This window comes from Apodemus sylvaticus, chromosome 19 (genome assembly GCF_947179515.1).
Source record: "Apodemus sylvaticus chromosome 19, mApoSyl1.1, whole genome shotgun sequence".
NCBI classification, from domain to species: Eukaryota; Metazoa; Chordata; class Mammalia; order Rodentia; family Muridae; genus Apodemus; species Apodemus sylvaticus.
Window position 1 is genome coordinate 2746630 of NC_067490.1, and position 24134 is coordinate 2770763.

General features: G+C 47.5%; 2 protein-coding genes across 2 annotated transcripts in view; both read right to left on the minus strand.

Annotated features, from left to right (window-relative positions):
- LOC127670111 (butyrophilin subfamily 3 member A1-like) overlaps positions 1–24134 on the minus strand; it is a 62447-nt gene that overhangs the window by 5422 nt on the left and 32891 nt on the right. Inside the window, exons 2-7 of the mRNA XM_052164429.1 lie at positions 3587–3672; positions 1783–2133; positions 716–997; positions 416–604; positions 203–223; positions 94–120 (exon numbers count right to left, since the gene is read on the minus strand). Of these exons, the coding sequence (XP_052020389.1) occupies positions 94–120; positions 203–223; positions 416–604; positions 716–997; positions 1783–2133; positions 3587–3662 (946 nt within the window). The 5' untranslated portion in view covers positions 3663–3672. The remainder of the gene's footprint in view (positions 1–93; positions 121–202; positions 224–415; positions 605–715; positions 998–1782; positions 2134–3586; positions 3673–24134) is intronic.
- LOC127669814 (butyrophilin subfamily 3 member A2-like) lies at positions 12716–23094 on the minus strand. The gene is made up of 9 exons (XM_052164035.1): positions 23010–23094; positions 21209–21559; positions 19634–19915; positions 19322–19522; positions 19094–19114; positions 18985–19011; positions 17283–17309; positions 13835–13861; positions 12716–13492 (listed from the first exon to the last, which is right to left on the minus strand). The coding sequence occupies exons 1-9, from the start codon at positions 23092–23094 to the stop codon at positions 12837–12839; spliced, it is 1677 nt and encodes a 558-aa protein (XP_052019995.1). The 3' UTR covers positions 12716–12836.

Genomic DNA, 24134 nt, shown 5'->3' on the forward strand with positions numbered 1-24134 from the left:
ATTCCACTTCTGCCCCCAAAAGAGGTACCTGCTCTGCCGAGCATCAAGGAGAGGACACACATGGAACCATGGGACACTGGGGCTGTCACTCACCTGCATCACAGGCTGCTTTCCTTTCATCTGAAAAGCAACACACAGAAGTCAAGAGAGCTACTGAGCTCCTGAGGGGAGCAGGGGGCTCAGGAGGAAAAGCAGCACTCACCGAGCTTGTCCATGAGTATGCCTGAAAAGAGAGAGGAGATGGAGTCTGTACACTTGACAGGAAGAAAGGAAACACAGTTTGGGTTCCTGATACTCTGGACTACAGACCACCTGACCCAAAAGACTCAGCCATCTTCTCTGGGGTTTTATTTGGCCCACTACTCTGATCTCAGAACTCTGGACCCTCCTGTCCTTCTCTGCTATGGTGACTTACAAATAGTACACAGATAATCTTCCATTGTCTTCTGTAACTCATCCTTCTCACGCTGAATCCGCTGCACCTTCAACCTTGCAGAATGTACTCTTTTGAGGACATAGATTGCCCCTAAGACTAGAAGTCCCATGATGGTCAGGATCACAATAAAAGCTGACTTCGGTAAAGTGGCCTGAGGGAAGAAGGGCTCTGTGGCCCAGACAGAGAGCCAGAGATAAGTAAACCTGAGGACAGGCAGCCCAGCACACTCCAGGAAGACCATCTCAACCCGGGCTCTGTAGAGTGACAGACAGCTCTCACCTGGGATGAATATGGGCGTAGCTTTCTTCTGACCCAGGATGGGATTGAAGGTGGAGCAGGTCACATTCCCCACAGAGCTGTCTCTCACCACCAGCGAGGTCTCTGTGCTGAACAGTCCTCCAGCATCTTTAGTGTGGATCTCAGAGAACGCTGGGAGATTCTCTCCTCTGAAATCTATCCACCGCACCTGAGGCTCCGGGTACCACCCTGAAGTCATGCACACAACACACACTCCACCATCTTCTGGACCTTTGATGTACACTTTAGGAATAGTTCCCATTGCTGTAGGAGGAAAGATATGAACACTCTAGGAGGCTGAGGAACACCAAGAACAACTATGTGACTCATGGGAACCCTTCACGGGGCAGATGGTGATTGAAGGGAAAAGGCATTACTGGATTGGGACTAGGCTGAGCCTCTGTTGCCTGACAGAGGAAAGATAAGAGAGCCCACTGTGGGGAAGAGAACGCTCCTTTATCCTGAGGAAACTGAAGGAAGTTGAACACACAAGCCCTGAGGTGGGAACCAGCACTCCATCTGTCCATTATCCACACACCTGTGACCCTCTCAACAGGCTCACGCCCAGCTCTCCTCTCCAGGGAAGACAGGCATTGAGCATCCTTCCTTCCTCCCCTCAGTCACAGTCTTTAGCATTGACCACCACTTCTCACTGACTGCTCACTGACACACAGCGACTTTCCTGCCGACATCTCTAAACTATACATTACCACAGCGGGTATTTTCATAACGCCAACAGGACCCCTGGTCCACAGAACTAGACTCAGCACACTTCAGGAGATCCACACATAGAATTTGGGTTGAATTAATCTATCAAGGAATGCACTACCTATTTCTCATCTCAAAACAGGAACCCAAAAATAGGTAGAGATAAAAATGAGAGACCAAAGCATCCGTGTGAGCCCAGCACTGCACAGCAAGGAGTCTGGCCGACATGAGAACGTCTCTCAGAACATACAAGAAAGTAAGGGGCTGAGTGCTGTGACCCCTCCATGTCCTCCCACATGCAGGTCACCCAAGGATTATAGAACAGGGATCAGTTAACCAACCTGCCACCTTCAGTTCCAAGATGGCCTCTTCATAGAACAGTCCCTGTTTGAAGTGGCAGATATATATCCCACTATCTGATGGCTGGACATTTTGGATCCTGATAGCAGCCTTGCCTTGATGGAACTGGTCCTTCACCAGTGAGGTGCGCTGTGAATATGCAAGGATTTGCCCTTCCTTCTGCTCCTCTTGCTTCCGGTAGACAAGTACTGTTTCTGAGAATCTGTCACGGAACCACCTCAGCTCTTGCATGTTCTCCACATTCATAGCTGGAAACACGGAGCAGGGAAGGACAGCTTCCCCACCTGGTGCAGCCACAATGGGGTCTGAGGGACCAAAGACCCGAAACTGCTCTGTGGACACAGATGTGGCAGTGAGAGGCGGGAGAGACACAGGACGATGCAGAGCACACTCTCTGAGGGGATATCATCCCAGCAGAAAGCAAGCGATGGATGGGGCTGCTCTGGGCATGTGCAGTAGGCATCCATGACTAATGCACTAATGTTCAAGTTACCTTTGAACAAATCAGTATACCTCATAAATGATCCAGAAAGAAAACATTTTTCTGCCTGTAACCCTGACCCCAGACCCTTCCATGAAGGAATTTCTTGTGTATTCTTCCAGCTTGCATGTAGCTGGTCACTAGATGCACTTCAGGTAACTGAATCTTCACTGAGAGCACTAGCCTCAGTATGTTTGGGTGGGTTCAAGAGCATACATTTATAAAGATCACCACAGACGCTCACAGAGTTGGTTACATGGCCACACTTTGGGAGACACAGGTGTAACTGGCTGGTCTCATACAAGACCCACGAAAGTCCCAATACCCAATCCTAAATCTCATTATCAGCCAATTTCTTCATCCACTGAATAATGTGAATATTAAAACATAGAGTCAAGGCTGAAAAGATAGCTGAATGATTAACATACAGGAGATTCCTCCAGAGGACACAGGTTCAATTCCCAGCACCCACAGAATGGTTCATAACTATGTATAACTCCCTACTGGATTCTGTGGGCATGAGGCATACAGGTGTTACACAGACATACATTTGGGGGAAAGGCCAATGCAATTGAAATAAAGTATACAGAGCCAAAGGACACTTCTCTGAAACAACCACCTGCATTGCAGGTGCCCAATGACTTCTTGATAAAGAAGGAAGATTGTCTGGCTCGCGCTGGGAACCCTTGGTCCTCTAAACCTGAAGGATTTTGACACAGGCACTGTGTTGCCAAGAGCCCCCTGTCTCACGCCACTGCTCTGTTTGTGTCTAGCACACTGCTGCCACTGGACAGAGCAGGACACCTGTGTGCTGTCTCCTGACCCCCACATCTGTGACCCTTACAAGGAGTCAAAGGCTGCCCCTGCTCTACCCAGAGCTAATCCTTGAGCGAGTAACACCAGGGATCACTAGGACCTCAGGGCTGCTCCTAACTCAGTCCTCCCCACCTCACTGCTGCTCCTCTGTCCCTGGGTCATTCTGCTGCAGCCAACACTGGACTCTGCAGCTCCTCACGCCCCAGGCACACTGCCAGTCCAAGGCTCTCCGACTGTGCTCCCCAGGTAGGATCCGGCTATGGAGCGCAGGCTGGCCAAGGACTCACAATGTTCCAGTGTCAGCCTCTCAAAGGCTAATGCAGGTATTCCCACCTGAGAATGTTGTTACTCACTCACAGTAAATGGAAAGATGGGAAAACCCTGGATGCCAGGTTAAAGTGAATCTCCTGCACATCTCACATGCAGAACACCTGCCAAATCCTACCCACGGTAGGGAGACATGGGAAGAGAGAGCAGGACAGACTCACTTGTGGTCACCCAGGTAAGCAGCTGTGTGAGGCAGAAGACACTGAAGAGCAGAGAGGGCTTGCAGTGATTTTCCATGTCCTCAGAGCTAAAGAGAAAAAAGTGGGAGAGTCAGATCATGACCCTGGGCGGTGGTGGCGCACGCCTGTAATCCCAGCACTTGGGAGGCAGAGGCAGGGGGATTTCTGAGTTTGAGGCCATCCTGGTCTACAGAGTGAGTTCCAGGACAGCCAGGGCTACACAGAGAAACCTGTCTCAGAAAAAAAAAAAAAAAAAAAGACCATCAGGCAGGAGATAAGAGGCTAGTTCCACCGAGATGTTGGATTCCTCCTGAGAGACAGCATCGCTCAGGGTAGAGATCAGCCCACAGAACCAAAACAAATCCATGCTCACAGGGTGAAGGGTCCACACAAGCGACTCCTGTCAGACCTTCAGAAGACTGGGCGGCTGGGGACATCCAAGTCATCTAAGAGGAAGCTCTCCCTTTCCTTCCCACCTCAGCCCCAGCTCAGGGGCAGCCATGCTCTACTCAGAAATATAGGCCCTTCCTGTCTCAGAGCCTTGAGGAGAACCCAGTATAGACACCATGACTCCAACTCCCCCTCATCCACAAACTTCCTGTGACCCCAAGACATGAAGCATATGCCCAGCCCCTCCCTCAGGAATAGCTTGTCCTCTGTGTTCTATGGCTCCACAACTGTGACCAGTGCCGCATGGGCGTCTTCAGAACCTCCCTAGCCCAGGCTAGCCCCTGCCATAGCTCCTTTACACTTGGCAAGTGCCACACACACATGACCAACAGCACAGGTTTGTCCTCATAGTCTCTGCTGATAAAGACCAAGCTGGGTGTACACAGGGTTGAAAGGAACAGGAAAAGACTCTTTTCTTCCCAAACCACCTGCTGTTTGGAAGGATAGAGGGTGAGGAGGGAGCCTAAAGGCCTGAGAAGGACAAACTTAGGGGACCTCTGAGCTGTCTCCAGGCTGAGCCACCAGGGAGGTGACCTGCTGGGACTCACTCAGCACAATCTCCTCTCTGCTTCTGCTGCACACCCCAGCTGTCTTCAGTGCCCACCTACCTGCTTCTCTTTGCCCCCAGCTTTGAAAGGCTGTGACTTCATCAGGAACAGCTCAGGGACAACAGGACCCAGCAGACCGCAAATCCTCCTCTCACACCTCAGCCCAGTTCCAAGGGACTCTCACAGCTCTAAGCTGGGCTCGCCCCAATGCCAGCATGCATTTTCCTCACCTCCAGGATCAATCTCTAGAGCAGCAGACAGCAGTGCAGCAAGTTGTCACAGCCTCTCCAGAGCCGACAATGAAGACTACAATGATGATGACCTCGGTAGCAGGGACACTGGCAGTGCCGGGGTTGGTGTCACTGCCTATTAAAGTAGTGTTGTTTGAGCCAACAGAGGGATTATAGTATCAGCCACCAAAACTGAAAGCTACAGTAATGTGACCTGGGCATATGTTCTTTCTGAATGTGATGTTCTGCCAGGAAAAGGTGAAGGTTCACCTCACCACCCCAACCACACCCCACTCCCACCTACCACTCCAACCACACCCCACTCCCACCACTACACACCCTGTCCAATGGGGAGACTTCTCAGACCTACACTTTATAGAATGTTAAAAGCTGACACAAAGGAGAAAACAAAATGTAATGACTGTTTTAAGAATCAGGAGCAGCTCACATCTGCACACAACAGAGTTATATCAATGCCTGTCAGAGGTCCAAGCAGAGATGGTGTCATGAGCCCAGGTCTAGCTCCAGTAACTATTAAAATGAGGAGACGGTATGCCTTCCTAAAACATGTAGATTCTACCACAATCCCTGCCTTGTCTGCAGCCCATCTCTAACCCAGCACCTAAGATCACAACTGAGCAGGAAACTACAAGGGGATTTGGACTCCAGGTACCTGGATATTACAAGCCTTACCATCTCCTGAGTCCCCACGCCATGCCTCCCAAAGGGATGGCTGGTGAAGGCAACGACCAGGAGCAGATCGGAGAGCCTTAGAGGACACTGAGGAAAACCAGAGGGGATGTGCACTGTGTCTTCTCACAGGGCACCAAAGGCACAGCCAGCTGTATTGTCAGTAGGTGTTAATAAAGAATCCAGAGATGACTGCTCTTATAGACACATGACCTAACTCTGTACACTAACCATAACCATAACCCAAACCCTAACGACCCTAACACTACCCATCATCATAACCATAATGTGAACATTACGAACCCTACCCCTGACCCTAACCCTAATCCAAACCCTAACAACCCTAACATTAACCATCACCAGAACCCCAAAAGTAAACACAACCCTCACCCCTAATAACTCTAATCCTAACGATGCTAATGACAACCATAAACATAAACATAAGCATAAGTATAAGCATAACTATAACCATAGCCATAACTATAATTTCCCAGAAGGTAAGGGAAGGACAATCAGGAACTCAAGCCATCCTTAGCAACACAGTGAGTTCAAGGTCAGCCTGAGCTATTTGAACCCTGTCTCAAAAACTGGAGCCTGAGTGACATGGCCCATGTCTGTAATACCAGCAATGGTGGAGCACGTGGATCTCTGTTTTAGTCCAACCTCGTCTACACATCCAACTCTGTAGTGGGCTCCTCAGTCAAAAAAAGGGGAGGGAGAAAGAAGGAAAGGATGGAAAGTAGGAAGGAAAGAAGGAAGGAAGGAAGGAAAGGAAATATCAGCAGCAAAACAAGAGGTGACATCATGATTAAGTAGATAAAAAGCATTAGCCGCCAAGCTTGACAACCTTAGTGTGATTGTGGACCCACATGAGGGTAAGAACAGACCTGACCACCATCCTGGGACCTCCATGTGGGAGCCATGACAGGACACACTGGTTCCCACTTGACTGTACCCACACAGAGGCCCACACTATACACCCAATAATAAATGAAGACTCCTCTCCAAAGATGCACTTTTGTGCAGTGTGGATGGATGTTTTACCTGCATGTCCTTGTGTGCATCTCATGTGTGCCTGGGTTCACAGAGTCAGTAGCATTAGGGCGGGTGAAATGGAGCTGTGGGAGTTTGCACAGTTATGTGGGTGCTGGGAACTGAACCTAGGTCCTCTGCAAGAGCAGCAAGCACTCTTATCCACTGAGCTGCATAAAGACTTTTTTGCATTGGGACCAATAAAAGGCTTCTCTCAAGTGTACTTTTTCTGGTGACTTTTGATCACTATCACTTGTAGCATAAAAAACAAAAGACAAAGACTATGGTACTGGGCTAGCTCTGGCAAACTGGTATTGGTGGGTACTCAGGGACAATAGGATGTGATTCTTGGTTGTCAATTTGACAACATATGGAATTAAGTAACACACAAATATGGAGGGCACACCTGGAGGAGTTTTGCTTAATTTGAAGTAGAACAATCTGTAGAGTGGAGATTTTGCTACTGAGCTTTAAGCTCTGTGTGTACTTCACAACAAGCATTGTCAAGGTTCTCTCAGATCCACAGATCACACACACACACACACACACACACACACACTAGCTTATTCTCAGCCCACCATATTGACACAATTGCTGGGCACTTCTCAGTCTCCCTTGGCTCTCTTACTCTTCTTTTCCCTCCCAGCTCAGCCCCTAAATCTGCCCTCTATGGCAGTTGCTCAGTTACCTTCTCCTTGTCCAGCCCCTAAATCTACCCTCAGCTTAATTATGTCTCTAGTATCTCACCTGCTACCCCAGGCCCAATTGGGGAAGCAGCCAATGGCCATTCTTCTTGAGATCTCACATGGCTGATGGCTCCTCCTCCACCACCCACCACCTTGCCCACAAGAATGGATAATCTTTTCTCCTCCCCTGGCTCTGCTAGCCTCCCTGCAAGAAAACTGGAAGCCCCACCTATGCAGGGGAGCTCATTGGCCACTAGTGTCATCTTTATTGATAGATCAAGAACCAAATGGAGAATAGGACATTCAGAGCTCACACACAGATACGGAACAAAGCATCAGAACCACCCCTATATCTCACCTTTTCTGTCCAATTGAAAAAAACTCAAGCCGGGCAGTGGTGGTGCATGCCTGTAATCCCAGCACTCTGGGAGGCAGAGGCAGGTGGATCTCTGAGTTCAAGGCCAGCCTGGTTTACAAAGTGAGTTCCAGGACAGCCAGGGCTACACAGAGAAACCCTGTCTCAAAAAAACCAAATCCAAAAAGCCAAAAAAAAAAAAAGAAAAAGAAAAAAGAAAAGAAAAGAAAGAAAGAAAAAAGAAAAAAAGAAAAACCTCTTCTCTCAGATACTAATTGAACAAAACCATAATAATCATGGAAATCACAGAGCACATGTAAACTACAAGGTACAGGATGTGACAGTTAATATCTAGTCCATCATGTCTGCCAATTAGATAGAGTACTCCACCATCATTACTAACTTACAGACTTACAGTTCCATCCCTGAAGTATGGTTAGACCTGAAACACCACCTGGAAACCATGTCTTCCACTCTATATCCTCTCTCTCAATGCTGAACAATATGACTTTGATTATGAGATTATAACTAGTCTTCAACTCTGCCGGAAATCCAAGAACAAACTAAACATTACCTGAGTATATAGGAAGTACAAAACATAGCTTCCCAAAGTTGAAAACAATTATACAGACAGCTGACAACCTGGACAGTCCATAACTTCTTATAATATTGGAGCATCTGTCTTCAGCCTTCTGGCCCAGAACCATCTGGCAGACGTCTCATGAAGGAGGACATAGGAAGGACCAGCGTTCCCTGTCTTGGCAGAGGTTAGTAGTCAACTGCCCCACTTCTGTTTGTCCTTCTGGACAGTATATTATCTATAGATGATATAAGCAATATCTGTCCAGTGGCTACCTTGCCACAATAAGCAGCCTTGCCTGGAGGTAAAGACGTCCTGTTCTTCTTTGTAAGGGAATGGAGGAAGTTGACAGAAACCCATGTGTCTCATAATCAAAGATCCTTAATAATGAAATAACATATTAAATGTCACATTCTGTGAATTTTTTTGGTGTTTTTGAAGACTATTTAATAAAGCACCACTGAACTGTAAAACCTTAACTGCTCCTAGCCGTTTCTATTAGGGTAAACTGAAAACAACTGAGGATAATTAGATCAGAGTCTAACATAACCATGAGTTTATTGTCCGGCCCTTAACTTGTGTTACTTACTCATCTTAAACAGTTTCTAAAGCAGCTATGAGAAGGACTGGCTCTAAGCCTCACATGCTTAAAACTTAAACTGTGACAATAAATGAATTCTGCACCAAGATGCAGAGGGCTGGAACAGCTGGTCAGTTCAGCATCCCAGCGGATGAACCCTGTCAGAGCTGTACATTCTGAAACATATCAATCTCACAACCAAAAATTTAATACCATGAAGATATCCATATGGATTGTGTAGGGTGCACAGATCAGCTAAGCATGAAATGTTGTCCCTTGTTTGAGCAGGTGAAAGACAGATGTCTTTTGTATATGAGTTAATTTTCTCAACAACCAACTGTAAGAAGTCTTCATTCGTGTCATATGAAGGATGGCAAGATGAACCTTTACCTGTCCTGATTGATATTCTTGATCTTTCATAGGTTTCAGGGGCTCCCCCTATCATATCTGATCTATATTACTCTGGAAGGAGTCCAGAATGTATTCTCCTTTCCTGTCAACACAGAAGTGCAGCCTTTCTTCCAAAATACCTTGTCCTTGCTCCAGTAATTGGAATTCATTGAACAGATGGCATGATCTCTCTCCCAGAGAAATTATAATATGACCATAAAACTCATAACCACACTCATTTTGATGAATAAAACTTTTTTATAAGCCAGACGATGGTGGTGCACACCTGTAATCCCAGCACTCTGGGAGACAGAGGCAGGCAGATTTCTGAGTTCGAGGCCAGCCTGGTCTACAGAGTGAGTTCCGGGACAGCCAGGGCTATGCAGAGAAACCCTGTCTCGAGAAAAAAAAAAAACGCTTTTTTATATACATAGGGTTTCTCTAAGGAGACCTGGCTGTACTGGAATCCACTCTATAGACTAGGTTAGCCTCAAACTTAAAGATCTACCTGCCTCTAGGTATATATGGCAGAAGCCATCACTTCCCACCCAAGATCCACTTATAATTTTTAATTCGAATTCCTTATTTATTAATTTATTTACTTTACATCCTGATCACAGTTTACACCCCAGCCTATACCTCCAGTCCCTCACACTCACCCTACCATCCCTCCCCCATATATCTACTCTTCCTACCTTTCTCTTCAGAGGTGTGGAAGTCTCCCATGGGTATCAACAGGCCTTAGCCTATCAAGTTGCAGTAAGACTCCTTTCCTATTGAGGCTACAACAGGCAGACCAGTAGGAGGTAGGATTCTAAAAGCAGACAACAGACTCAGAGACAGCACATGCTCCTGCAGTTAGAAGTCCCACATGAAGACCGAGCTACACAACTGCTACATATGTGCAGAGGGTCAATCCTGTGGAGTTCTGTGGTTGGCAGTTCAGTCTCTGTGAGCCCCTATGGGCCCATGTTACTTGATTCTGAAGGTCTTCTTGTGGTTTCCTTGATCTTTCTGGCTCCTACAATCCTTCCTCTCAATCATCTACATGATTCTCACAAGCTCAGCCTTATTGAGCTGTGTGTCTCTGCATCTGTTTCCATCAGTTGCTGGGTGAAACCTCTCTGATGAAGGTTATGCTAGGTCCTGTCTGCAAGTACAACAGAGTAGCATTCATAGTGCCATCAATAATAGAGGGGTGGGCTCCTCTAATGACGTGGGTCTCAAGCTGTTCCAGTCGTTGGTTGGCTCGTGCCTCCAATTCTGTTCCGTCTTTCTATGCTGTAGGCAGGACAAATTGTTGGTCTCAGGTGTTGTGGCTAGATTGGTGTCCTGATCCCCTCATTGGAAGTCTTACCTGGTTATAGGGTGTGGCTGTTTCAGATTTGATAACCCCCACTGCTAGGAGTCTGAGCTAGGGTCACTGTAAAAAGTTGCAATGAAGCCGGGCGATGGTGGCTCACGCCTGTAATCCCAGCACTTTGGGAAGCAGAGGCAGGCAGATTTCTGAGTTCGAGGCTAGCCTGGTCTACAGAATGAGTTCCAGGACAACCAGCCAGGGCTATACAGAAAAGCCCTGTCTCAGAAAAAAAAATGCAAAAAACATAAAACAACAACAAAAAAAAGTTCCTGAGACTTTCCATTATCCTTGACTTCTAAGTCATCCCAGAGATGTCCCTGTCCCCAGCCCCATTCCAGTTGTCTCTCTGAGTACTGTCCTCCTCTGACCTCTCCCGACTGATCCCTCATATTCTGATCCCCACCCCACCCTGTACAGTCCTTACCTTCATCCTTACCCCGCCCACAACCATCCACAATGTCTATTCCATTTCTCCCTCTTGGTGACTCCTGGATGTGTCCTTGTCCCTGAGTGATAATTAACCAATTCCCCCCCACACTCCTCCTCTTCTCCCCCTGCGAAGCCCCCCAAAGCTCTCCCTCTCTCCAGCCTCACTCCTCCACACCTATCCACACCTCCACCTCACCCTGTATTCTTCCTTCACTGCGCAGTGCCCTCCCCCACAGTTACCCATAATGCAGCAGGATGGCAGAGACACCTTGATCAACATGAGATCTGAGGAGACAGTGGGGTCCCCATGTGTGATGTTGGGGTCAGAGGTTGTCCTTACCTTGCTCTGTACAACCATGAAACCAACTTCCCCACAACAGCATTTTTTACTTTAAAAACGGTCACTAGAATCACAAAACAAATTAATTCTTTTGTAACAGCTAGTTGAATTCCTCTATACCACTACAAACACACCTTCCTGTCCACTTATATTTTGTCACAACCACTCAGTTCTGTCTTGTTTGGATCCAAGCCAGCCATACAGACTACACAAACAAGAGAATGCCACTATGTTGCTATAAAACTTTATTGATAGATACTGAAAATTGAGACTCTCATGAGTTTTACACACCACAAAGGACTACTTGATATTTTACATGAAAGGGAAATACTTAATATAAAGTTACATTAAATATAAATATACACGGTAAAAACAAAAACAGTTTAAACCAATTAGAGTCATAGTTGGTTTTTCAATGCTCACTGGGAGAAACAATTATTGATAAATTCAGAATACATTCAAAGAGAAATGATTGAAGTGGATGAGGCTGTCTGCTTTGGTTGTTCTGTTTTGTCTTACACTCTGAGGGTTGCACTCAGGACTCCATGCTGACAGAGATGAAGAACACTGTGTGGAGCAGCAGGAAGCTGAGCGCTTGTGTCTCAAGCACAGGCAGGAAGCAGAGAGGGCAGCTGGGGGTGATGCCCTGTTCTGAAGCTTCAAAGCCCGCCCCAGGGACACACTTCCTCAGGTCATGTGACCCAAATCTACCAACACTGTACAACCAACTGGAGACCAACAATCCAAACACGTCTATGTATGGGGGATGTTTGCATTCAAGCCAACACAAGATAGCCTGGGTTACATGGGATCTTCTCTTTAAAGACAGACAGACAGACAGACAATAATTGATAGATAATTGATAGAAAATAGGTAATTAGTAGACCACTAATCAATAAAAGTTAAAATACATGAAACCAACATTAATAAAATAATTAATTTTTGGATTTCCATGTGTAAGTCTGTAAGAGGAAGAAACACCAACATAGAAATCAAAGGATTTGTATAAGAGACAAAGACAAACTGATGTAACAATAAAGTTGGTTCATGGAGACAGATGGACAGACAGGTCATCGTCCACTTCGAGGAACTACCTAGAATCCAGAAATCCCATCACCAGGAACAAAGGTAGAAGTCAGGAAGTCGTGGGTCAGACATCTGCTCCCCCATATTCACTACAGCATTGGTCACAGGGCCGAGACACAGATCAGACCCGAGGAGCCCAACGCCAGATGAACAAATTAAAACAATGTCCACTCGGCCCTCGGTCTGCTGCTTGACAACTGTACAAAACCCAAGAAAATGACACTTAACACCAGCAGGAAAATGCCTTCCCCGAGCTCATCCCAGCCTGATTGACACCCGCTGAATCAACAGTCAGGGCTTATCCTCCACCACCTGACACACAGCATGGCCTCGCTGCAGCCACAGCCACAGCCTCAGAGTCAGACTGAGGAGCAGTGGGTGAGGCTCCAGGCCCTTCCAGCACTCGTGGGGGCTTTGGCCTGTGGCTTCTACACTCCCACAAGGAGTCACACTGAAGACTTAGGCGGTGATGCACACTATGGGAGCAGAGTGTCCCTGGCACGCTGGAGGAAAGGAGAGTCTTCCCCCTTTTTGCCCTCCTCTTGTTGCTCCCCTTCCTCCCCCTCTCCTTCCTCCCCTTCCTTCCCTTCCTCCCCCTCCCCTCCCTCCTCCCCCTCAGACACACGTGCCATGGAGCTGATAGTCATTGAAACATTTCCAGACTTAATCCTGAAGTATGGAAAAAGAGTCCCAGAGAAGGAAGCCTCATGGAAGGAGAAAATGTGGGACATGTCACTCATGTTATAGAAGGAGATGTCACCTTCAGGGTAGTCCACAAACACCCCCATGCTCTGCGGAGCTTGCCTGATGGATAATGAAGCCCTCTCAGAATCAATATAGGCCCAATATCCACTACTAGACTGCCCCACAGTCCAAAATCCCTTATCTGGACTCTCAAAATAAAACCCTTTCCTGTCCACACCTTCCCTACAGACCCCCAGAATCCATTTGCTGCCTTCCATGTTTGTTAGCTTCACTTCCCAGTAATATCTTCCAGAAGACACGCCTTCACTGCCTAACACACTGAAGAGGTCATCCAAGCACATAGTGATGTCCTTCCGGGTCACACTCATCCTGTTCTGGGAGATGGCAAGGATGGGGTGGGCAGAGGCTGGATCCAGAGTGAAAGTCCCTGTAGAGAGAGTTACCAGTCATGGGAGGTCCTGTCCAGTACCCAGAAGAGGCTGCCCCCACCTCCACCTCATAACCTCTTAGCTTCTTCTAGGAGGTTAAGTCCTTCACATCAGAGACTTGTGGCTTAAACCCAGGTCTTGCAAGCAGAGGAAAGGAAGAAATGCCAAATTAGGGGTGACAATACAAGAGGGCACTGGAGAAGAACACCAGCTTAGTGACTGTCACCTCTGCCATCCACACCACAGAAGCCATCAACACCCGAGTCACCACAGAGGAGAGGAGAGAGCAGAGCCATGGGAAGCACAGGAGGAGTGTCCCTAAGGAACACAGAGTCACTCACAGGCCTGGAAGTGCTCCTTGTGCCAATCTGCAAAAGAAACACAGATCATATGAGGAGTTTCAGCAACTGTCTTCAGAAACACAGGCATTCTGGGGTTCTGAAGTGGGAGTTGTGGGGGAAATATGGTTGTCACACACAAAGGGAGAGAGATAAACACATACACACAAACACACATACACAGAGAGAGAGATGTGATACACATAAACACACACATATACACACATATACATACACACATAAGCAGAGACAGAGATACATAAAACATACACAAACACACACACAGAAGGAGGGAGAGATACATGTAAAAGCACACATACATACACACATAAACAAAAAGAGAGACCTAAAACACACATGCATATATAGACACACAGAGGAAGAGAGATACACACATAAAAACACACATATAAACACACAAATACACATCTTCAGTAGTCCTCCCATAAAAACTGGAACAGTGGAGCTTAACATCCATCCCTAATAAAGGCAGAAAAGCATCCTCTCACTGTGCCTTGTCAGGTCCCAGACGCAGCCTTGAATCAGAACTTTTCCAAGAATGGGAGGAAGGGACAGTGATGAAGCAGGAGGCCGGTGAATTTGAGAACAATCTAAGCTCCATGAGGAGTTAGAGACAATGTGGAGCCACACCCTAAGACCCTGTCTGAGAAAGCGGCCCCATGGGTGGTACTCAGCAGTACAGAACCTGCAAGGCCTGCTGTTTGGTCTTACAGAACAACACTCAAACGAAAGTCCAAGACCACTTGATGCTCTTGCAGAAGACATGGCTTCAGTTCCCAGCACGCTCAGGGATGCTCATGACCATCTGTAACTGAGGTTCCAGGAGAATAACACACTCACCTGGACTCCAAGGGCACTAGGTATACATGTGGCACACAGACACACATTCAAGAACAGTCATTCACAGAATAAATAAACAGATGGATGGATGCACAGATGATAGATAATAGATGGATAGATAGATAGATAGATAGATAGATAGATAGATAGATAGATAGATAGATATGATATGATAGATGGATGGATAGATGGATGGATAGATAGATAGATAGATAGATAGATGGATGGATGGATAGATAAATAGATAGATAGATAGATAGATAGATAGATAGATAGATAGATACATAGATACATAGATACATAGATACATAGATACATAGATACATAGATACATAGATACATAGATACATAGATACATAGATACATAGATACATAGATACATAGATACATAGACAGATGATAGATACATAAATACATCAATACATAGATGTACATAGAAGATGGATGGATGGATGGAAGGAAGGAAGGAAGGAAGAAAGAAAGAAAGAAAGAAAGAAAGAAAGAAAGAAAGAAAGAAAGAAAGAAAGAAAGAAAGAAAGAAAGAAAGAAAGATGTTAGCAAGGTAGGTAGGTAGATCTTTTTAATAAGAAAGATAATGCTTATTAGCAATTCTAACTCACATGTGGGTTCCCCTAATACAACCATCACAGGCAGTTGAGTGTGAGTTCACCTTGATCGCACATGCCTCAGCAAAACTGTAAATATCCTGGAGGCACTGGACACCAGAATCTGAACACATGGTCCAACCACCCAATCCCTGAGAACCTGTGGTCACTGTTGTCTCAGAAGAATGAATCAACAGGGACAACAATGCGAAGCACAGACAAGGAGACAGAGTGGTGTGTGTGCGTGTGTGTGTGTGTGTGTGTGTGTGTGTGTGTGTGTGTGTATGACAGAGATGGTGAGACAGAAAGAGACAAAGAAACAGAGAAACAGAGAAAGAAGGTGAGAGAGAGTATGGGAAAGAAAGATGGAGAGAAGGGCAGGTGTAGGTGGAAACAGAGAGAGATTGTATGTGTGTGTCTGTGTGTGTGTGTCTGTGTGTGTGTGTGTGTGTGTGTGTGTGTGTGTCTCTGTGTGTGTGTGTGTGTGTGTAAGAGAGAGAAAAAACAGAGACACAGAGACAGAGAACACCAATGCACCAGAGGACAAGAAAGAAAAGGAACTCATGACTGAGACAAAATCATAGGAAGCGCAACATTCAGGAGGACACAGAAACAAAGACGACCTTAGGGAGAGCTGATTCCCAAACCTCCAAGGCTGATTTCTGGAATCTTCTGAAGACAGCACTTTTGATCCACAAGGACATCACCTTCCTCCATAGTCTCTGCTAGCAGCCCAACTCCCCACTAACCTGCACCTACAAGATGTCCACTGATTCAGATGTCTATTGACTGACAATAGACAAACCCAGAATGTATCCTGTGAGTCTGAAGAGGAATCCCTGCAGTGTTCTGATGGAGGCTTCTTCAGGGACAGCAGAACACTTAGCTCATCCTGGGGGTGAAACTGAGGGATAGAAACAGAGAGAAGAAGATGACAGAAAATGAAGAAACAGAGGTCAGAAAAACACGACAGTCACGGCTGTGCACACTCCTGCTGGGGAGATGAACAAATGTCTAGTCACACAGATAGCATGCCAACGGCAGACCAGAGGGAAGACTCCACTCCACTAGGTTACAGCTGTGGAAACCAAGAAACACTGAGCTCAGTTAGAGTTCTCATAGAAACACCAGCAGTGAATGAACAATAAGTAAGGAAAAAAATCTCTATCACGGAGAGCCACTAATGTCTGCAGACTTCCTTGGGGAAGGACATGATCAGAAGGCCCTCCTCAAGTCACCATTAAGAGTCTATAAATCACAGAGAGGACTTGGCAGGTAATGGTGCTTCTACTGAGAGAAACTAAGCCTGACTTCTACAGACCTCTGTCCTCTGATCTCTACACTCATGCCAATGCACACACAAAGATACAAGGAGACAGACAGATAGACAGACAGAGTCAAAGACAGAGACAGACAGACAAAGAATCTTGGGAAGAGGGAAGGAAAGTTTTGTGGCTCTTGTCTCCTAATGGGCCCTGTCCTGTGCAGGTCTCCTTTGGGAAGACACAGCCTCTGACAGCTCAAGAGGATGTCTACGTCCTGTTGGCTTCTGTGTCAGCTAGACACAGGTAGGTCATCTGGGAACAAGGAACCTGAATAGGGAAAATGCTTCCATAGCACTGGCCTGGAGGCAAGTCTGTGGGACACTTTCTTGACTGGCGACAGATATGGGAGAACCCAGCCATGTGGGCACTGTCATCCCTTGGCAGGTGGTTGGAGGATATAGGAGAAAAGACACTGAGTAAGCCACAGGGGCACTCCGCCAAGCAGCTCTCCTCCATGGCCTCTGCCTCAGCTCCTGCCCCCAGGTTCCTGCCTGCTTCAGTTCCTGCCTTGACCTGCTGTGAACATGGACTGGGAGTGTGGGTCAAGTAGACGCTTTCCTCCCTGAGGAAATGCTTGGGTCTTGATGTTTCATCACAGCAGAAGAAAATAACTGAGACATGTGCTCTGCCCCGGAGGAGGCAGTCTACAGGGTCACATACCTGCATACAGCTGGGCCTTCCTCCAGGCTGGAAATGAACACACTCTGGTGAGAACACATTCAGAACTGCCCCACTCAAAGAGTCTGCTAACCTTCCTCCGTCCATTCTAAAGGTGAGGCTATGCCTAGGAGGAGAGAGGACCCTGAGGAGCCTGATCCTGCAAGCTGCAGAAGCACCAGAGTATTATGGGAAATTCCCTGGTCCGCAGATGCAAAAGATGGAATTGTAAGGTGAGTTTCCCCCACTGCCCCCTGTTCTGTATGGCATTTTTAAAAATATTTTTAAATGTGTTTATTTTACATGTATGAGTGCTCTATTTGTATGTACACTGCATACCAGAAGAGGGCATCAGATCCCATTACAGATGTTGTGAGCAACCACATCTGTTGTGATTGCTGGGAATTGAACTAAGGCCCTCTGGGTGTGCATACAGTGCTCTTAAACTTTGAGTCATCTCTCCAGCCCTTCTGTGTGGCTTCCAGATATAAAATAGCTACATCTACTTCAAAGAGGAGAATAATAGTAGGAGTGGTCATCACACTACTGTCTATAATTGTCCAGCATCACTGTTAACAAACAGAATATTGCAATATGAGAAAATATCTAAAAGAATAAAATAAAGTTAATCAACAACTATCAAAAAACATTACATCAGCTCTTTTTTTTAAAGGTATGTTTGGAGGTATGCTGAAGAATAGAATGTTGATAATAAGTGTGGATATGAAGTGAATTCGTGGGAGAAGCACCCAGTGTTCCTCAGGTGAAACAACTCTAAAGCCAGGGACATTTATACCAGGAGCACGCAGATGACAATCTCCTTCCCATGGAGGGAAGCAACCCAAGTCTCTACCCATCACCCTGATCAGCACCATTGGGAGCTGAGGGAACAGACCCCTGGAGGACGACTGAGGAATGGGTGCAGGTCAGACTGCTGGCTCTGTGACCTCTTTTACTGATAAACATCTTTTGCTGGTTAGGTGTTGTCACTTTTCAAAAAGCTAGAGTCATCTGAGAGGAGGGAGCCTCAACTGAGAAAATGGCCCCAATAGACTGACTGTAGGCAAGGCAGTGGGGTATGATTGATTAACTGATTGATTGATTGATTGGTTGGTTGGTTGGTTGATTGATTGATTGATTGGTTGGTTGATGTAGAAGGGGCCTGCCCACTGTGGGTGGTGCCACCAATAAACAGGTGATCCTGGAGTGGGCCATCAAGACAGTTGAAGAAGCCATTGGGAGCAAGGAAAAAACCTTCCTCTGTGGTCCCTGCTCTAGGTCCCTCCCTTGAGTTCCTGCCCTGGTTTTCCCCAATGACAAATGGTGGTTTGAAAATGTGTACAACAAATAAACCGTTCTCTCCCCAAATGACCTTAGTTTATTACAGCAATAGAAACCTACCTAAGACACTTTCCTTAAATTTTAATACTGCAGTCTGATCCCAGGTGCAGACAGAAGTCGAGAGCTTGTGGAGCCCAAGGGAGCAATAAAAGTGTCAGGAAATGGTTAAATTAAGACACAGGGCATATGACAAACCCAGGAGTCATGTAATTTCCAGCTCGTGGGCAGAGATCAGAAGGAACCTAAACACCAGGCTTCCACCTTCTAGAAAATTCCACTTCTGTCCCCAGAAGAGGTACCTGCTCTGCCTAGCATCAAGGAGAGGACACACATGGAAACATGGAATACTGGGGTTGTCACTCACCAGCACTGTAGGCTGCTTTCCTTCGATCTGAAAAGCAACACACAGGAGTCAAGAGAGCTACTGGGCTCCGGAGGGGAGCAGGGGGCTCAGGAGGAAAAGCAGCACTCACCAAGCTCCTCCTTGAGTGCACCTGAAAAGAGAGAGGAGATGGAGTCTGTACACTTGGCAGGAAGAAAGGAAACACAGTTTGGGTTCCTGATACTCTGGACTACAGACCACCTGACTCAAAAGACTCAGCCATCTTCTCTGGGGTTTTATTTGGCCCACTACTCTGATCTCAGAACTCTGGACCCTCCTGGGGGCTATGACCCTGTCCTTCTCTGCTTTGGTGACTTACTAGTAGTCCTCAGAGCATCTGCCTTTGTCTTCTGTGACTCATCCTTCTCACGCTGAAGGTTCCCCCATTCCAGCTGCACCTTCAACCTTGCAGAATGTTCTCTTTTGAAAAGATAGCTTGTCCCTAAGACTAGAAGTCCCATCATGGTCAGGATCACGAAAAAGGCTGGCTTCCAGGGAGAGGCCTGAGGGAAGAAGGGCTCTGTGGCCCAGGCAGAGAGCCAGAGCTGGGTGAACCTGAGGACAGGCAGCCCAGCACACTCCAGGAAGACCGTCACAACCCGGGCTCTGTAGAGTGACAGACAGATCTCACCTGGGATGAACATGGGCGTGGCTTTCTCCTGACCCAAGATGGGATTGAAGGTGGAGCAGGTCACATTCCCCACAGAGCTGTCTCTCACCACCAGCGAGGTCTCTGTGCTGAACAGTCCTCCAGCAACTTTAGTGTGGGTCTCAGAGAACGCTGGGAGATTCTCTCCTCTAGAGTCTCTCCAATGCACCTGTGGCTCCGGGTACCACCCTGAAGTCATGCACACAACACACACTCCACCATCTCCCGGACCTTTGATGTGCACTTCAGGGACAGAGCCCATCGCTGCAGGAGGACAGATGTGAACACCTAGATCTTATTTTGGGCTCAGGGCCCCAGGAACAAGTAGGTGTCTCATGGGAACCTTTCACAGAGCAGATGGGAATTGAAGGGGAAAGGCATTGCTGGATTGGGACTAGGTTGATGCCCTGTTGCCTGACAGAGGAAAGATAACTGAGCCTACTGTGGAAAGCAGAACACAGGTGTAGGAGGCAGTTTTGATGCTAAGGTCCTGTTCCCCAATTGGTATTTGATCTGTTAGTAAAGAAAGCCCTGGGCCAATTACTGGGCAGAATGTAGAGGCAGAACTTCCGGGTCCCTGGAGGTAGGAGAGAGACACAAGGAAAGAGGAGGGAATTCATCATGATTTGGAGAGAATAGAACAAGGCCACCATGAGAGATCTGAAACTGAAGTGGCCACACGGGCAGGTCTTACTGGAGGGTGGTCAGAGGAATTTAGCAACTAAAGAATAGGGCAGGTGGGAGAGTCAGAGTTAAAAAGTGGTAAGGGTACACTTTTTCTGGTGGGAGACATTAGTTCCTAGCAATTGTGGTAGAAGGTAAGTTGTACAGGAATTGAGTTTGTGTCTTTGTCCAAGGATTCAAGGGAAGCTGTGTGGGGGCTGGTAGCTTGGTCCACATTGCAGAAAAGGACAGGAAGTGCAGAAAACTACAAGCTACACACAGGTCTATCTTTTATCAACCACAAGATCCTGAGGAAACTGAAGGAGGCTGAACACAGGAGCCCTGCGGTGGGAACCAGCACTCCATCTGTCCATTATCCACACACCTGTGAGCCTCTCAACAGGCTCACGCCCAGCTCTCCTCTCCAGGGAAGACAGGCATTGAGCATCCTTCCTTCCTCCCCTCAACCACTTTCCTTTAGCATTGACAGTGATTTCTCACTGACTGCTTGCTAACACACAGCGACTTTCCTGCCAACATCTCTAAACTACACACTACCACAGATGGTATTTTCATAACGCCAACAGGATCCCTGGTCCACAGAACTAGACTCAGCACACTTTAGGAGATCCATGTATACAGTTTGGGTTGAATTAATATATGGAGGAGTGCACTACCTATTTCTCATCTCAAAATGGGAACCCAAAAATAGGTAGAGATAAAAATGAGACAGAGGATCTGTGTGAGCCCAGCACTGCACAGCAAGGAGTCTGGCCAACATAAGAACATCTCTCAGAACATACAAGAAAGTAAGGGGCTGAGTGCTGTGACCCCTCCATGTCCTCCCACACGCAGGTCACCCAAGGATTATAGAGCAGGGATCAGTTAACAAACCTGCCACCTTCAGTTCCAAGATGGCCTCTTCATAGAACAGTCCCTGTTTGAAGTGGCAGACGTATATCCCACTATCTGATGGCTGGATATTCTGGATCCTCACAGCAGCCTTGCCTTGATGGAACTGGTCCTTCACCAGTGATGTGCGCTGTGAATATGCAAGCATCTGCCCTTCCTTCTGCTCCTCTTGGTCCCGATAGACAAGTACTGCTTCTGAGAATCTGTCACGGAACCACCTCAGCTCCTCCATGTTCTCCATATTCATGGCTGGAAACACGGAGCAGGGAAGGACAGCTTCCCCACCTGGTGCAGCCACAATGGGGTCTGAGGGACCAAAGACCCGGAACTGCTCTGTGGACACAGATGTAGCCGTGAGAGGTGGGAGAGACACAGGACGATGCAGAGAACACACTCTGAGGGGATATCATCCCAGCAGAAAGCAAGCGATGGATGGGGCTGCTCTGGGCATGTGCAGTAGACATCCATGACTAATGCACTAATGTTCAAGTTATCTATGGACATAGCAGTGCACCTCATAAATGGTGAAAAAGAAACTCTTGTCTGCCTGTGTCCCTGGCACAGACCTTTCCAGGAAGGAATCGCTGTGTATTCTTCCTGCAGCTGGCATGGACCTGGTCACCAGATGCACCTCAGGTAACTGTATCTGTATCGCCACTGAGAGTGCTAGCCTCAGTAAATATGGGTGGGTTCAAGAGCATACTTTTGTAAAGGTCACCACAGATGCTCACACAATTGGTTACATGGTCACACCTTGGAAGACACAGGTATAACTGGCTGGTCTCATACAAGACCCACAAAAGTCCCAATACCCAATCCTAAATCTCATTATCAGCCAATTTCTTCATCCACTGAAAAATGTGAATATTAAAACATAGAGTCAAGGCTGAAGAGATAGCTGAATGATTAACATACAGGAGATTCCTCAAGAGGATGCAGGTTCAATTCCCAGCACCCACAGGATGGCTCATAACTATGTATAACTCCCTACTGGATTCTGTGGGCATGAGGCATACAGGTGTGACACAGACATACATTTGGGGGAAAGGCCCATGCACATGAAATAAAGTATACAGAGCCAAAGGACACTTCTCTGAAACAACCATCTGCATTCCATGTGTCCCAACACTTCTGATAAAGAAGGAAGATTGTCTGACTCACTCTGGGAACCCTTGGCCCTCTAAACCTGAAGGACTTTGACACAGGCACTGTGTTGCCAAGAACGCCCTGCTTCTCTGCACTGCTCTGTTTGTGTCTAGCACACTGCTACCACTGGACAGAGCAGGACACCTGTGTGCTGTCTCCTGACCCCCACATCTGTGACCCTTACAAGGAGTCAAAGGCTGCCCCCGCTCTACTCAAGGCTAGTCCTTGAGCATTTAACACCAGGGATCACTAGGACCTCAGGGCTGCTCCCAACTCCCCACCTCGCTCCTGCTCCTCTGTCCCTGGGTCATTCTGCTGCAGCCAACACTGGACTCTGCAGCTCCTCACGCCCCAGGCACACTGCCAGTCCAAGGCTCTCCGACTGTGCTCCCCAGGTAGGATCCAGCTATGGAGCTCAGGCTGGCCAAGGACTCACAATGTTCCAGTGTCAGCCTCTCAAAGGCTAATGCAGGTATTCCCAACTGAGAATGTTGTTACTCACTCACAGTAAATGGAAAGATGGGAAAACCCTGGATGCCAGGTTAAAGTGAATCTCCTGCACATCTCACATGCAGAACACCTGCCAAATCCTACCCACGGTAGGGAGACATGGGAAGAGAGAGCAGGACAGACTCACTTGTGGTCACCCAGGTAAGCAGCTGTGTGAGGACAACCAGGCAAGAGACACTGAAGAGCAGAGAGGGCTTGCAGCGATTTTCCATGCCCTTGGAGCTGAAGAGAAATAAAGAGAGGCAGATCAACACCTTGGGACAGGAGGTAAGAGGCAAGTTACACAGAGATGTCGGACCCCTCATCAGAGACATCATGACTCAGGGTGGAGATCAGCCCACAGGACCAAAATACATCCATGCTCACAGGGCGAAGGCTCCACACAACTGGCTCCTGTCAGACCTTCAGAAGACTGGGCGTCTGGGGACATCCAAGTCATCTAAGAGGAAGCTCTTCCTTTCCTTCCCAACTTAGCCCGGCTCAGGGGCAGCCATGCTCTACTCAGAAATATAGGCCCTTCCTGTCTCAGAGCCTTGAGGAAATCCCAGTGTAGACACCAGGACTCCAACTCCCCCTCATCCACAAGCTTCCTGTGACCCCAAAACATGCCCAACCCCTCCCTCAGGAATAGCTTGTCCTCTGTGTTCTATGGCTCCACAACTGTGACCAGTGCCGCATGGGCGTCTTCAGAACCTCCCTAGCCCAGGCTAGCCCCTGCCATAGCTCCTTTACACTTGGCAGGTCCCACACACACATGACCAACAGCACAGGTTTGTCCTCATAGTCTCTGCTGATAAAGACCAAGCTGGGTGTACGCAGGGTTGAAAGGAACAGGAAAAGACTCTTTTCTTCCCAAACCACCTGCTGTTTGGAAGGATAGAGGGTGAGGAGGGAGCCTAAAGGCCTGAGAAGGACAAACTTAGGGGACCTCTGAGCTGTCTCCAGGCTGAGCCACCAGGGAGGTGACCTGCGGGGACTCACTCAGCACAATCTCCTCTCTGCTTCTGCTGCACACCCCAGCTGTCTTCAGTGCCCACCTACCTGCTTCTCTTTGCCCCCAGCTTTGAAAGGCTGTGACTTCATCAGGAACAGCTCAGGGACAACGGGAACCAGCAGACCGCAAATCCTCCTCTCACACCTCAGCCCAGTTCCAAGGGACTCTCACAGCTCTAAGCTGGCTCGCCCCAATGCCAGCATCCATTTTCCTCAACTCCAGGATCAATCTCTAGAGCAGCAGACAGCAGTGCAGCAA

What these genes read in the sequence shown, in the direction of transcription:
- LOC127669814 (XM_052164035.1), bottom strand. Translation starts at nt 23,094, where the DNA reads ATGGAAAATCGCTGCAAGCCCTCTCTGCTCTTCAGTGTCTCTTGCCTG. An exon ending in CTTGGAACTGAAGGTGGCAG is followed by an intron (nt 19,916 to 21,208) that starts GTTTGTTAACTG and finishes GTCCTCCTGCAG; the next exon opens with CGATGGGCTCTGTCCCTGAA. An exon ending in CACGCCCATGTTCATCCCAG is followed by an intron (nt 19,523 to 19,633) that starts GTGAGATCTGTC and finishes CCTGGGCCACAG; the next exon opens with AGCCCTTCTTCCCTCAGGCC.